Below are 14,675 nucleotides of genomic sequence, written 5' to 3'. Positions count from 1 at the left end.
GGGGAGTCTGCTTCTCCCTCTCCTTTTGCCTGCCGTTCGCCCTGCTTGTGCTCTCTCTTTCTCTGTGTCAAATAAATAAAATCTTTTTAAAAAAATCCTGTGGCTATAGGACTTGATCTCTATACTGATTTGTGAAGGCCAATCACACCTAAGATTTACCCTAGGTGATTCACGTTTTGTTTTGTTTTGTTTTTTTAGTTTCTCACCCAGCATTCATAACTTTTATTCAAGATCAAATTCCTGGGATCTTCTTTAAATAAGTTAAACCAATTAAACGTGACCATCTTTATGCCAGACAGTCAGAAAAGGCTGAACACACACAAAAGTAAACAAATGAAGGCTCTATTTTTGTCCATGGTCCTCAAGCGAAAGCTTGGCTTAACTTTCCCCAGGAACTAAAGGAGAATAAAAGGAGGATAACAGCAATATATACCACTCGTACAAAAGATATCCACAAACTCATATACCGCACCCAGACCAATGATAACAACAGATGTCATTGTTGCACCCTTACCATGTGCCAGGCTCCATTCCTGGGGCTAAGTGTGCGACATCGCCTTCCCATTTAAACCTCACTATGGCCTTAGGAGGCTATCTGACAGCAGAGGAAACTGAGGCTAAGAGGGGCTAAGTACTAAGCCCAAGATCACCTAACTTAGAAGACTGATGGAGCCAGGACCTGACCCACACAGTCAGAGCCCTGCTTTTAATCTCTGGGTGCACAGCCAGGGATGCATGGGACTAGCCCAGTGGGCTTCTCTGGTCCAAAGGGAACACTGACTTGGCCCAGGCATCACGGAGGGTCACTTTCATACCTTTCCATTTTCATTATGTTCCCACAGTTGCTACTTTTATAGTCATAGCCACCAATTCTAAGTACCATCTTGTTTTAACATATCTAAAATCAGGATACATCTCATAATCTCAGCCAACCAGGTAGATGTGATATTGTTGTCACTTCTTGCAGTGTGCATTAAATCAGAATGGGTGTCAGCTTAGAAGAAAATCTCAGAAATCATAGCGAGGCACCCTTTAAAGAAATGCTGCATCGCAAGCACCTTTGAAGGCAAAGAGGACAGCACTTTGTTTGGAAAAGAAAAGACACCGAGACTCCAAATAAGAAAGTGATTCGGAAGAATCAAGCTCAGTGTGAAGTTTAGGAACCAACTTATCTTGCTTATTTGTTCCTTTATATGTGTATAATAAAAAATCTAGGATAAAAGTCTGAAAAACTCTTTCAGTAAGTACAAACTATTCTAAGGGACAAAAAAGCTTGTTTGTGTCATGGTTTAAGTGGCCGCATGTTTTTTTTTCTTAGTGTTAAGTTACATAAAATAACGATATACCTTACAATCACTGGTGCCTTAAATTAAATGATTATATTACTTCTTTTAGTATAGCTCAGAGAGGTACCAAGTTTAAAATTCATCAGAACACCTAACTATGAAGTCCAAGAGGACTCCATTCATCTTAGTTTCCGAAGAGCCAGAGTAAAAGTCATTGACCCAAAGGTTAAGTGACCACCTAGAGCTGATGACTCACAAATCTGCCTCCACAGACATAGCTTCTCCACCTAAGCCTGCACCCAGTTTGCATCTCCCTCCCCTCTACTGAACCCCAGATAGTTTGTCTCCCCACTGCTCCCCACCTGAACGTACCTGCACCCTGCAGGTGCCTCAGGGTAAACCCCTCCAAAATCCTTATTACTGATCTCACTCACCTGCTCCACCCCCGCTCAGGGGCAGGCACCCCACCTTCCCAGTAACCCAAATCAGCAAAATGGGCAGCAAATAGTCTTCCCTGTCTCTGATCCTAGTCACAGTGGCTTCTTCCTCCTCCTTTTACTTAATCCTATTTGTTCCTTGTGAGTACCCTGAAGGCTGGTTTTCTCCATAGCTCTTGATTCAGCAATTTCCAGTATCACCTGACTGGGTGTCCCCACTAAGCCCCTCTTCAAACCACTGTGACAGACACAGGCCTATACCCCAAATGGAGCCCATCCCTCTTTGCTGCTTAAAACCCTGCAAGATCTCCACTGCCTACAAGTCAAAGCCAAGCCCTCCCCCTGGTAAGCACAGCCCTTCTTCATCTCTGCGTTGGCCCTCTCAGCTCCCACCTTTTTGCATGCCCTTCTTGCCCTGTAGGCTTCTGGAATAAGAATACATACTCTACCTAGCATAAAGTACATATTAAATATTTTTGAGGGAATGGGTAAATAAATGAATGGGTTAACAAATGACTTGCTGGGATACTTTAAAGAAAAAAGAAGAGATTTTTTAGCATGACATTTTACACTCTTTAGCACTAGCATCTTTGTTTTCCTCCCATGAAAGCCATTCCTCCCACCCTTCCACTTCTGAGTCTTGTGCTCACCTATAACGAGCACCTTCACATACCTCATTGATCTCATTTATTTCTTGCCATTGGGTTAGCAGCACCCGGACCGCAGAACTGTGACCATGCTTTGCTGCAAGATGCAGGGCAGCATTCCCCTCCTGCAACAGAGACAAGTTCACGACAGAGTCCACTGCACTGAGCAACATGCCCCTCCCACAGTCAGGGCTTCAATGGGGCTTCTGAGAGGTTTCATTTTGATTAAAGCTGCGGTCCAGAGTGTGGGCCACATTATCCGTAGTTTCAAGTGAAATTTATAATTTTCTAAAGTTTCAAATGAAAAGTCATAGTTGTTTGAACCAGTAGGGAAAAACTATCCATGCTCCTTGTTCTACCTTTGCTGCTAATTTGCTAAAAAAAGTGAAACAATAGAAGTAATCCCATATGACCTGTGTGAAGGTAAACTGGTGAAAGATTTCTGGGACATACTTTAGCAATGTATACCAAAAGACTTAACGTGCAGAACATTTGGACCCACAATTCCATGCGTATGTATGAATTCCTCTTAAGAAAATAATCAAAGATGTGTAGAAAGATCTGGGTATCCTTTAGGGTTTCCCTCCCCAGTCAGGTGAGCCTGAGTCTCCAGCAGACCTCAGGGGAGGAAAAGAGGAAACTGGAATTCACAGTGGGAAAATTCATGTAGTCTATTGACTTCCCACACATTTATGGGGTGAAAATCAGCAATCTGTATGATCCACTGCAAAAGCAGGTTCATTTCATCTGGATATTCTATACTCTGACTATAGTAGCCATTGAACAAATTGAACAGTTGAACATTCCTGACCAAAATGCCATCACCAAATCTATACACTAGCTGTCACTCCCCTTTCTCTTGTTCTCAGCAAAGAAAGTCCAACTCACCTTGTCTTTTTCTGAAGTATGTAGATTAAGGAAGATAAGTTTTTCTATCATTTCACTGCGGCCCCTCTCAGCTGCCCAAAGAAATGGTTTTCTTCCTTTCTGAAAATCAATCACAAACCTCCAGTGTTTATTACACACTTACTGAACAAGCAAGACAACGGACAAGATGGACAGCATTTTGATGGTTACAATGAGGCCAAAACAGTGCTTCTGGTCATAACATTTAGGCCCTCCCTAGGCAATAACAATCTCTAAGTTCCAACCAGATCCAGTTCTGAGTTGCTGCCCAACACTGTGGGAACTCCCCATCAGCACAGAATCATTTTTATGGGGGCAGAAAAGTCCTGTTTAGAAGTGTTCCTCCCAAGCACCTGGGGAAGTTTCGACTCACAGCCAGACAACAAGATTCATTTTCAAATGTAGGAATTCTACCAGCTTTCTGTGTTTATTGAGTAATTCTTTCATTCAACTATTTATTGAGAAGCTATTAGTTGCCAGATCCTGTCTCAGGCACCTGCACATCACACACTTGCCTTATTGATAAAAATGTTTGAAGCAGAAATTCTCCAGGACTTAATATTTAAATGGCTCATTCAGACATGGAATCTTATCTACTGCTTCTTTTTAGGCCTTCCTTGCTTGCTCATATAACTATCTACAGTGTTCACCAAAAATTAGGAGTACTCTTGAAAACAGGTCTATATGAAATGGGATGGAAAAACTAGGTAACATCCAGAGAACATACCTTAAGAAGGATGTTAAGGTGTGATTTGTTGGGGAGGAAAGTTCAAACGTACAATTTTCTGATTGTGGAATTTCTTAAATTTTTCACACTGCCACTGGAGGCTCCATTTGCAATAGCCAAAATGTCATCAAGAAAGTGAAAGACCCACAGAAGACTTAATCTTCTAACTCCAGATATTTTTTTTAAAGATGTTGTTTATTTATCTGAGTGAGAGAGAAAGCGCACACACACAAGTGGGGGGAGGGGCAGGGAGGGAGGGAGAGGGAGAGAGATCTCAAGCAGACTCTGCTGAGCATGGAGCCCTACTCAAGGCTCAAGGCAGGGCTCAACGTGGGGCTCAGTCTCACAACACTGAGATCATGACCTGAGCCAAAACCAAGAGTCAGACATTTAACTGACTAAGCCACCAGGCACCCTTTCAACTCCAGATATTTAAAAGAAGGAAAAGGAAGTTGGGGCGGCAAAATGGAGGCAGAAGTATTTTCTTCAATTGCTCACTTCAATTACTCAAAACACTCACAAATTGGCTTGGTGTGTTATTAACCAAAAGCTTAGCAAGATGTTTGAAATGTGGAAAACAAGACACAAGCCTCCTTATAAGAAGGTTCCTATATCTGAGATCTGTTATCTGATCTCCTGCTAATGCAGGGTAATGAAAAGATCATGGAGACTGTTAAATTGAGACAAATAGCACATGATTCCCCACTAACTGGGAAAAAAAGGAAGGAAAAATGCTGAAATAATAATGGCAAAAAAAGAATGTCTACAAGGATCAGCCCTATGGAACTCTGTATTCATGCATTTGTGGAAGCTGGAGAAACAAGGTAGTACCAAAAAGTTCACCTAATTCACTGTTCTTGAGCAAGACATGTTTGCCAATGAGGCCTAAACCCCCAACCTCCAACCATGGAAGGGTTGGCTCTTATCATCACTCTCATGAATTCACTCAGGAAAGGCAAAAAGAAGAAACAGATTGTTTGGGCCCCCAGGTTTTTGACTTTATACAAGTTATTAGACACCCAATTAAAAAACAGAATTTAATCTTGAGCTCTGAACAACACTTTGGAAATGACAGACCAAAAATTATTGTGTCTGGCTTATACAAATATCTGCAAATGGTGACAATGGATAAAGGTTTATATTAAAAAAAAATCATAAGAAGGAGGTGTGAGAGACACCATTATATACTATATGAAAACATTTAGTCACATACCCTTATAAATTATTTACTTATTTTTTCCACAATTATTGAGCATCAGTGAATATGCCAGATACTATGCTCAGCAACAGAGTGGCCAAGACGAAAAATACCCTGCCCCATCCTCAAGAAGCTCAGAGTCCAACAGGGAAGATGGACACATGAGCAAGTAATTATAATGAAATGCAGTAACTGAGTGCTGGTGATATGTGGGGGTCCATAACTCAGCATGAGTGTGTGTTTGTGGGTGGGGAGGCAGGTGACAAGAAATGGTGGAAGAAGACCTTTTAAATTTGCTAATGCACTGGAACAGTAGAAAAGAGCACTGGTGGTGACATTTCCTGCCCACCCTCTTTTCCACTGGGGAGCCTGTGCCCTGTTTTTACTGAACGGTTAATTACAGGCCCCTGCATCTCCCACAATCAATCCCTTCGTCACACGGTTTGGTTCATGGATGGTCACATGCCAAGCCAGGCCAATCAGAGTCAACCGTGGGATATTTTTCTGGCACATTCTGTTTGCATCTAGAGACATCGGCTAACCCGTCATCAGCCCTCTTTGTCACATGCCAAGGAGAACCTGCTTAAGAATGAAGCCAGCACAGTGGCAAGCACAGATGAAAAACAGAAAAAGAGAAGAGAGCCCTGCTAACATCATGGGCACTGCTGGATTCTGACATACCTGAAGTTACCTGTGCATGAACTGTTTAACTGAGTCAATCAATTCCATTTTTTTTTTTCTTTAAGTAGTTGGAGTTGAGCTTCTGTCATCTTTTGCTAGAAGGGCCTCCTTAAACCAAGCACCCTATCTCAAAGAATTATGAGAGTGACGTCAATGCCCACCAGAGGGTCTCTTTGGCTTCAACTAAGCATTTCAGAATCACAAAATTATCACAGGGCACACTCAACACCAGTCTACTCTGAAGATGTAGGACACAAACCAGAGCTTGCCAATGTCAGCTATTCCTCTTCATACCATGTCCCACACAGCTGTCTAGGAGCTGTTGGCTTTGACCTCCCCAGGGGACAGCTCAGTTGCAAGGTGATAAATCCACACTGGGCAGGTGTTGGAGTCACCCTGGCTTAGAAGGCTGGTGCCCCACAGGAACAAATATCTCCTGTAACAACTCCTCAAGCATAGCTTCAGGTCCCCGCAAGGGACATGCCCAGTTAGTTACAAGAGTCACTACCCTCAGAGAAGCCCAAAGTATGGCATTCCCCCTGTGGTGTTTATAGGTCATCTGTAGTTCCTCCAAGTCCAAATGCAATTTGCTAATTAGGGGTCATTTTTATCATAAGCAACACTAAACTTATTTGCACTGACACTGAGCCAGAAAGCTAATCAAAGTTTAAGTTCTCATGCAGAAGGAAAAGGCGTTTTGTTAGCCCTTTACCCAGAGACCATAAATAATACATGAGGGTGTTGTGTCCTAGAGTAGACATCTGCTGCTTTTGTCTCTATGTTTCTTTCTTCCAGAAACAGCAGCTTCATTTTCCTTTAGAGAATTTCCCCAATCACACACACATATACTCTGCCATTTATCCATTTAGTGCTGTCAACTGCCCGGCTTTAAGTGCCACATGAAGTGACCACTTAACCCATGCTAGTCACCGTGATTGGTTCAGGATTGGGCAAATGATTCAAGCAGGGCCAAAAAGAGCTGTTCCTGAGATTTATACATGAACGTCTGATGAGAGGAATTTCCTTTCTTATGAATCAAAGTCCATAAGAATATCTGTAAGGGGGGTGGCCTGGGTGGCTCAGTCGGTTAAGCGTCTGACTCTTGGTTTCAGCTCAGGTCATGATCTCAGGGTCATGAGATCAAGCCCCGTGTCAGGCTCAGCACTCAACAAGAAGTCTGCTTGAGATTCTTTCCCTCTCCCTCTGCCCCTTCCCCTGCTCACACACACGTGTGTGTGTGCACGCTCTCTCACCCAAATAAATACATAAATAAATAAATAAATAAAATCTTAAAGAAAAAAGAATATCCATAAGAATATCCTGAAACTGCTAGGAGTCAGGTTTCCCACCGTATGGAGAGTATATCTATCACTAATGTCAACACAGAGACAACTGAGAGTTAGAGAGGAAGAAAAAAAAAAAAAGAGCTGGATCCAGCCATGCCTGAAGTCAATCAGATATATCCTCAAACTCTTTAGTTAGCAATAAATAAATTACCTCTATTGCTTAATCTAGATTAAACTGGATTTTTATCACTCATAATAGAAAAAAGTCTAAATAGTACATAGTTAGCAGTTTGGGGACAAATACTACTAGAAGTACTAGGGGTCTGTTCAACTTTAAAATGGCCTTACTCTTTGGGCGCCTGGGTGGCTCAGTCAGTTAAGCATCTGCCTTCAGCTCAGGTCATGAACCCAGGGTCCTGGGATAGAGTCCTGCTTCTACCTCTGCCCCTCCCCCTGCTCCTGTACTCACACACACACACTCTCTCTCTCTAATAAATAAGTAAAATCTTAAAAAAATAAAATGGCCTTACTCTTACCCTTGGCTGCTACAAAGACTTGCATTTCTGCATGGCTAAACAAAGTGACAGAGGACTCACCCCCAAAGAAAAGCCTAGTGTGGTAAGAAATGGGAGGCTATCACAGATTAAATATTTTTCCTCACCAAGAAAACAGCTATTTACTTTAAACTTCGGATGCCCTTTAAAAATGTTATCATCAAGGAAAAAAATGTGCAAGACAAATTACACAAAATAAGAGCATTTAAAGTAATCCATATTTTAGAAACATATCAGAAGGTAGCATAAAGATGAAGTGGCAGTAGAGTGAGATATAAATCTTTTCTCCCATCTTAGCACATGTGATTAGGAAAAATAACAAGAACTTTAAAAAATACATGTGGTTTTTTTCTTTTTTTTTTTAATATATAGTTTCTTACCATGTCTTACTTCCTTTTTTAACCACTGAACCCTTCTAAATGTTGTTCAAGTCGGCCTCTATCCAGTACAGTCCCCCAGGACTGACTCTCACCTGCAAGGCAGGGAGATCTTCCAGCCAGGACACTGGAACCTGGCATCAGAGCTCCGGTTTCAGAGAAAACCACAATGCCTTCCCAGCTCAGGATCCTGATTCCCTTTCCTAATTAATGAAAATAAGGAGGGGCCAGAATTCCTGTTACCTTTTTTTCCTTGATTAACACAATGTCTATTTAACCTAACAGGTTCTAATTCGATACGTTTAAATTGTTTGCATGTGAATAAGTCGGAGGGATTGTAATTGTTTATTAGAAATTATTTTTCATTTTTAAGTTTATAGTAGGGTTATCAAATTTGACAAGTTAACAAATTCAGTAAAAATTTCATAAACAGCCATTAAATGGCCACCCGAAGTCCAAACTGACCCCCTTTCCCACAGCAATCCCAGAGATGCCGAGAGGACGGTCTCTGAGAGGAGGGAGAACCCAGCCCCCCAGTGACCTGTGTGTAAGTCTATTCCCCACAACATTTCCCCTTACACTGGGACCCTCACAACAGAGCCCCACATAAGGGGAAAATCAGCAGGTTCCTTAATAATTAGAGATTTGAGAGGGAAAAATAATGTTGCCGTGAATTTAAAAATACTGAAGGAGGGATACCTGAGTGGTTCAGTCAGTTAAGTGTCTGCCTTTGGCTCAGGTCATGATCCCAGGGTCCTGGAATCAAGGGCATCAGGCTCCCTGCTTCTCCCTCTCGCTCTGCCCGCCACCCCCCTCCCCAACCCCGGCTTGTGCTCTGTCTCTCACACTGTCTCTTTTTCTCAAATTAATAAATAAAATCTGTTTTTAAAAAAAAAAGTGCTGAAGGAGCAGTGTGTTAAATATGCCGTCACAGAACTAGGGTGGGTGGGGTGAGTTCTCCCCTTGCTCACTGGAACCCTTAAATCCTGGCCTCAAGTCCATATAAGAAGGTATGTCTTCCCAAATCCCCTCATGCTCATTATTCCCAACCCTCCAAAAAGGGAAGCTTCTTTGCATTTCGATCTCTAAAGATTTCCCATAAAGATTCCTTGGAACAAATGGAAGTTCCTCCCATAAGTCTACAGCTGAAGCCAACCTAACAGTGTACCACCAAACTCTTACATTCAACAAGTATTCATACACTCTAAGGCCATTCCTTTCTCTGCTCCTGCTCCACCCCAAACATTGAGTACTTATTTTTGACTGCTAGATGGAAGTTTACATGTAGATTCAAAACATCTACACTACTTTACCAATAACTTCTCCTGGCTGCTCTAATCTCTCTCCCCTGGAGAGGCCATGGAGCTGGAACAAACCTCAAAATATTTTCCAGTGTCTTCCAGCTCTCCCATCCCCACCCACACTCTCCTGGGCCCAGTTAAATTTCTTTTATTAATAAAGACCTCCTCCCCAGAAGGCTTTCCTTGCCAGCTTTTGGAGTTCCATCTGGGCTAAAGAGAATTTTACCAATGCTGGTCAGGTAAGCAGGCTCTCAATCACTTTCTGGTAATAAGAAAGTACACAAGAAGGCCAGCTGTGAAGGTGAAGCAGTCACTTCCATCAAATGCATTCAGTGAGTTCCACAATCCGTTTAAGCAAACACAGATGGAAAAATCTAATGATGATTTAATACACCCTGAGCTCCTGATCCCAAGGTCTACTGGGTTTTGCCAACATCCTTGACACACTCACAGATCTCAGAAAAAGAGTAGACTTTGTCTTTTGCATTGATCCATCTAGGTTTCTTACAGAACTAAAATTGGACTCAGAGATTCTTCTCTCCCTAAATGAGCCAGGGGACTCATTATTTGCTCATTCCTCATATGTCTCTGAATCCATCTTAATTTTCACATCTCTCAGCTGGACATGTCTGCACAGTCTACTGCCAGGGCTCCTCCGCCTTTTTCCCAAAACACAGGGGAGGAGGAAAAGGGGTGGGGACAGGACAACCCCAGAGCCAGCTAAAGAGATGGTGGCCAACAAGGCTGCTGGCCAGCAGAAGCTGCAGGCATGGCCAAGACTTCCCAGAATCCTGCTTTGGTCTTTTGAGCCCCTTCAGCCTACTCGATCCTCCCAACTCACTGCTGTCTCCTGTGAAATCAGCCACAGCCCACCGAAAGGGAAGACTATCATGTGTCTCCTAGTAACAGGCCCTCAACAAATATCTGCTAAATTGAACTGAGTGGAATTCATTCACAGGCCGCATCCCTACTTAGCATCCATCAAACCAGAATGATCTAACTTCCTCACTGTGTCACTAGGTGCTATTTGATTATGATTATCAGTTTGAGGATATCAGATAGTATATTTTATCCTATAATAATTGTTATAACAACTACCATTTAGTGAGCACTTACCATGTATTAGGCTCTTTGCTAAGTGCTTTATAATCATTAACTCATTTAAATGTCCCAATAGTGGCTGTTCCAATATTGCTACATTGGAACAGCTTAGGGGTATTGTCTGACTAGAAAGGGGTGGTGGAATGGCTTCCAATGAAGTTAATGGCATAGGCATTTTACATAAAATTGAGGAAATATCAATCACCTATATGAAACCACGGAGGTATTGCTGATAAAAAATTATATGGAAGCCAAAATACCCCTCCTCCCCAATCACCCCTTATACATACTGAGGTTTTCAGCAGTTGGAAAACTTGCCTAAAACTCATAGCTAATGTAGGCTCAGACCACAGCCCAAGTCTGTCTGCCTCCAAGCTGTAAATGTATAGTTGCTCAGTCATACTCAGAAGAAGTAAAAATTTATGGACTTCATTAGAAGAAAGACTTACTGTTTTTGTTGCTTTTTAAGCCTAAGGTCAGGGGTACCTGGGTGGCTCAGTCAGTTAAGTGTCTGCCTTCAGCTTGGGTCATGATGTCCAGGTCCTGGGATCAAGTCCCACATTGGGCTCCCTGCTCAACGGGGAGTCTGCTTCTCCTTCTGCCTACAGCTCCCCCTACTAGTGTTCTCTCTCTATCTCTCTGTCAAATAAATAAACAAAATCTTTTTAAAAAAGACTAAGGTCAGAAAAGAATGTGAAAGTTTTTACAAGAGGTGAAATGAGGTATTCCTGCTTAATTTCTGGAGAGCCTTTCATGGAGAACAATGTTCTAGGCCCAGTGAAAAGGAGGTCCCATTTGAAATCAAAATGTCAATATCACATGGTATGCTCCCCTATAAGAAAAGCCTAGAAGATATTCCAGGGAAAAGATATTCCCTGGCACATAGGGAATGCCCACTGTCATCTGAGAAGGGAGACAGGACAGCAGGATGGCATGGTGACTGGGGTCAGCTAGACCTGAATTCAAATCCTAGCTCTCACTTTCCAGTTTTGGGACACTGGACAAGATACTTAGCTTCTCTAAGCCTCAAATTAATCACCTTTGAAAATAAGCAAAATCCAGGGGCACCTGGGTGGCTCAGTCGTTAAGCGTCTGCCTTCAGCTCAGGTCATAATCCCAGGGTCCTGGGATCGAGCCCCGCATCGGGCTCCCTGCTCTGCTGGGAGCCTGCTTCTTCTTCTCCCACTCCCCTTGCTTGTGGTTCCCTCTCTTGCTGGCTGTCTCTGTCAAATAAATAAATAAAATCTCTAAACAAAAAAATAAGCAAAACCCAGGGCACCTGGGTGGCTCAGTCATAATGGGTCGGCCTTCGGCTCAGGTCATGATCCCAGGGTCCTGGGATTGCCCTGCATTGAGCTCTCTGCTCAGCAGGGAGCCTGCTTCTCCTGCTCCCTCTGCCTGCTGCTCCCCCTGCTTGTGCTCTATCAAATAAATAAATAAATAAAATCTTTAAAAATATATAAGCAAAATCCTTCTGTATATAATTATGGGAATTAACAGGCTAATTCATTCATTCAGCAATGACTTGTTAAGCATCCATATATACCAGGCCCTAGACCTCTCAATGAAATTATGTATGTAAATAGCTTTCCTCTGTATCTAGCACACTAATAAATACTCAATAGGTGGTGACTGTTACTAGTCTATCTCTCCTTATGAAAAGAAAAAGAATGTACACAAATACAGTAACACTACATTATATTCCATGACCCATTACTGCATAATCTTGGATCAAATATACTCCCAAAAGGCCAAGCATAATGGAGTAAAATGTAAACATACATTCTGAATACAAAACAGGATGGATACTGTCCACAATCAGCCAGAATGAGGGAACAGAGGGAAAAAAGAATCTGGATGCTTGCTCAATACTTCCTGCCCTTCCCACATGAGATGCCAGGGCCACCACCAACACCAGCGCTTCTCAGCTGTTCTGTCCTTGGCCAGAGTGATGGAGGAGCTAGCTATAGGGCCAGGTCTGTCTGTGCTGGCTGCTTTGGCAGCTCCAGCAGGATAGGAAGAAAGAGGAATTTGGTGGGGGTATGAATAGGATCTATCCTACTATAGCAAACACACCTCATCAGGCTGGTCCAAGTCCTTCAAGTGCAGATCTTGAATGAGGTACTCCACGATGCGTACATTATTGCTCTGAGCTGCAAAGTAGAGGGCATTCATTCCATCCTGAAGACAGCCAAGGCGGGGGATATAATTACACAGTGATCTTAGGACTTCCCCATCCTGCACTGGGGCAGTGAGAACTATGTCCAGGTATGACCCACATACCTACCTGATTCTTGGCCCTCTGGTCTGCTCTGGCTCTAATGAGCATGAGCAAGATCTCGAGACTTCCACACCAGGCTGCAAGGTGAATTACTGTCAAGCCGTGCTTCCCCAAGAAGAGACAAGAAAAGCATCTATCACGGGAATGAGCCACAACACACTATCTCAGTCAACAAAGGCCAAGTTAATATTCAATTGTTGAAAATTAACAAATAGGGAAAAATTTAATATACAGCAAAAGTGATACTTCAATTCTATGGGGAAAAGAAATACAGTTAATAAGTGGTACAGGCACAACTGGTTCTCCACAGGGGAAAAAAATAAAATTAAATCCTATATCATACGATACACACACAAAGAGCACACAAAAATATTAGAAAAAAATCTGGACTGTAAGGTACAGTGCCTTGATCCATAAGTTATAAAAGGAAAGAATGAAGATCAAGTCAAGAAACAAATGATAGATTTTTTAAAAAATGTATTTTAATAAAGATAAATGGTTACTTATTCTAATACATGAAGCCTCTTACAAATCAACAAAAAGAAGGCAATTAAACCAATTGAAAAAGTGGACCAAAAAAGGTGCACTCTTAAGGTTTTAGTGGAAATGAACCATTATGGTTTCAGCAATCTGGCAATAGCTATTGAAATTTTCAATTCAACCAACAATCCCACTACTAGTAATCTATCCCTTGAAAATGAGTTTTAGGACCTAATGTTACGTAAACAAGGATATTAACTGTAACCCTTAAAAATGAGAACAAGGTAAATGTCTACGAATATAAGAATGCTGAGAAAATTAGGGCACAGTCATACCACATCAAGCAGCCATTACAAATAATGAGTTAGAGCTATAAAAACTGAGTTGGAGAGATTTCCATGAGGTAGCTATTAAATGTGAAAAATAAGATGCAGAAAAAAATATAAGTCATGTATGTATCTATGTCTGTCTAAGTTGGGCACATAGGTAGATACATGCCCGATAGCAATATAGATATGATTATATGAGCATGAACCAAAGTGCAGAAATAAACACACATATTCTGCATTGTTAAATGTAGTTACTGGAGAAGGGGTAGGAGCACAAAAAAGAAAAACATAGAAGACTGAGGTTATAAAAAGAAACCTATTTATATATAAATCATTTGAAATATTCTCTCTCTATAAAATTACATAGGTGTGCATGTGCACGCACATGTGCATGAAATAGGCTGACAGGGACTCGATCAGGACCTACTGACCGTTAGGGATGCTGTGGGCAGTTAGACTTGTAGAATGAATGAGCAGGAGAAAAGTGTGAAAGGAAACAGCCAGCAGTTAACAGTGGCTGTCTCAGGAAGGTGGAATTGGAAGGGGCTAAACTAGGAAAGCTGGGCCTTGCATCCTAGTCCCCAAGTTAGAGAAGTAATATTGAGCAGACAAGAGTGTCATCTGTGGAGTCAAAAGAAACTGACCTCCAATCTGGCTCTCCTACTTTCAAGTCCTGTGTTCTCGTTAACACTCAGCCTCAGGTTCCTGATCTGTAAGTTCATCTGTCTGCTTTTCTGTTTCCTCTTATCTCTGTCATAAAAGCATCCATTGCTCTGTTAAAGTGCCTTCCAAAAAGTAAGCCTTCTCAGCACATCTTATTTGCATCTCCTAATGTTTGTAACCCAAGAAACCGGTTTGCTAGATATATACAATATGACCAAGGAAGGAGGGTCTGTGAGGGGCACTTTTATTTGCCTTTTGGCATTTACTTTGGCTGCCCTAGAAACTGCATTTATGTATTCTCTTCTTCTCAGGAAAGTACAGATATGGAGAAGTGAAAAGGAAGTCCCAGATTAATGAGGTGTAATTCTAAATCAGTGGTTCTAAACTGAGGGGAAAATTTTGCCCCCAGAGGACATTTGGA

The 14,675-nt window shown here is 42.0% G+C and overlaps 1 protein-coding gene across 1 annotated transcript in view; it reads right to left on the bottom strand.

Moving 5' to 3' along the window:
- ANKDD1B (ankyrin repeat and death domain containing 1B) overlaps nt 1-14,675 on the bottom strand; it is a 56,364-nt gene that overhangs the window by 28,087 nt on the left and 13,602 nt on the right. Inside the window, 4 exon segments of the mRNA XM_044384112.3 lie at nt 2,397-2,495; nt 3,259-3,357; nt 12,578-12,682; nt 12,789-12,887. Of these exon segments, the coding sequence (XP_044240047.2) occupies nt 2,397-2,495; nt 3,259-3,357; nt 12,578-12,682; nt 12,789-12,887 (402 nt within the window).

This window comes from Ursus arctos, unplaced genomic scaffold (assembly GCF_023065955.2).
Source record: "Ursus arctos isolate Adak ecotype North America unplaced genomic scaffold, UrsArc2.0 scaffold_5, whole genome shotgun sequence".
Taxonomy (NCBI): domain Eukaryota; kingdom Metazoa; phylum Chordata; class Mammalia; order Carnivora; family Ursidae; genus Ursus; species Ursus arctos.
Note: the sequence above shows the minus strand (reverse complement) of the source record. Positions and strands in the feature narration are given on the sequence as shown.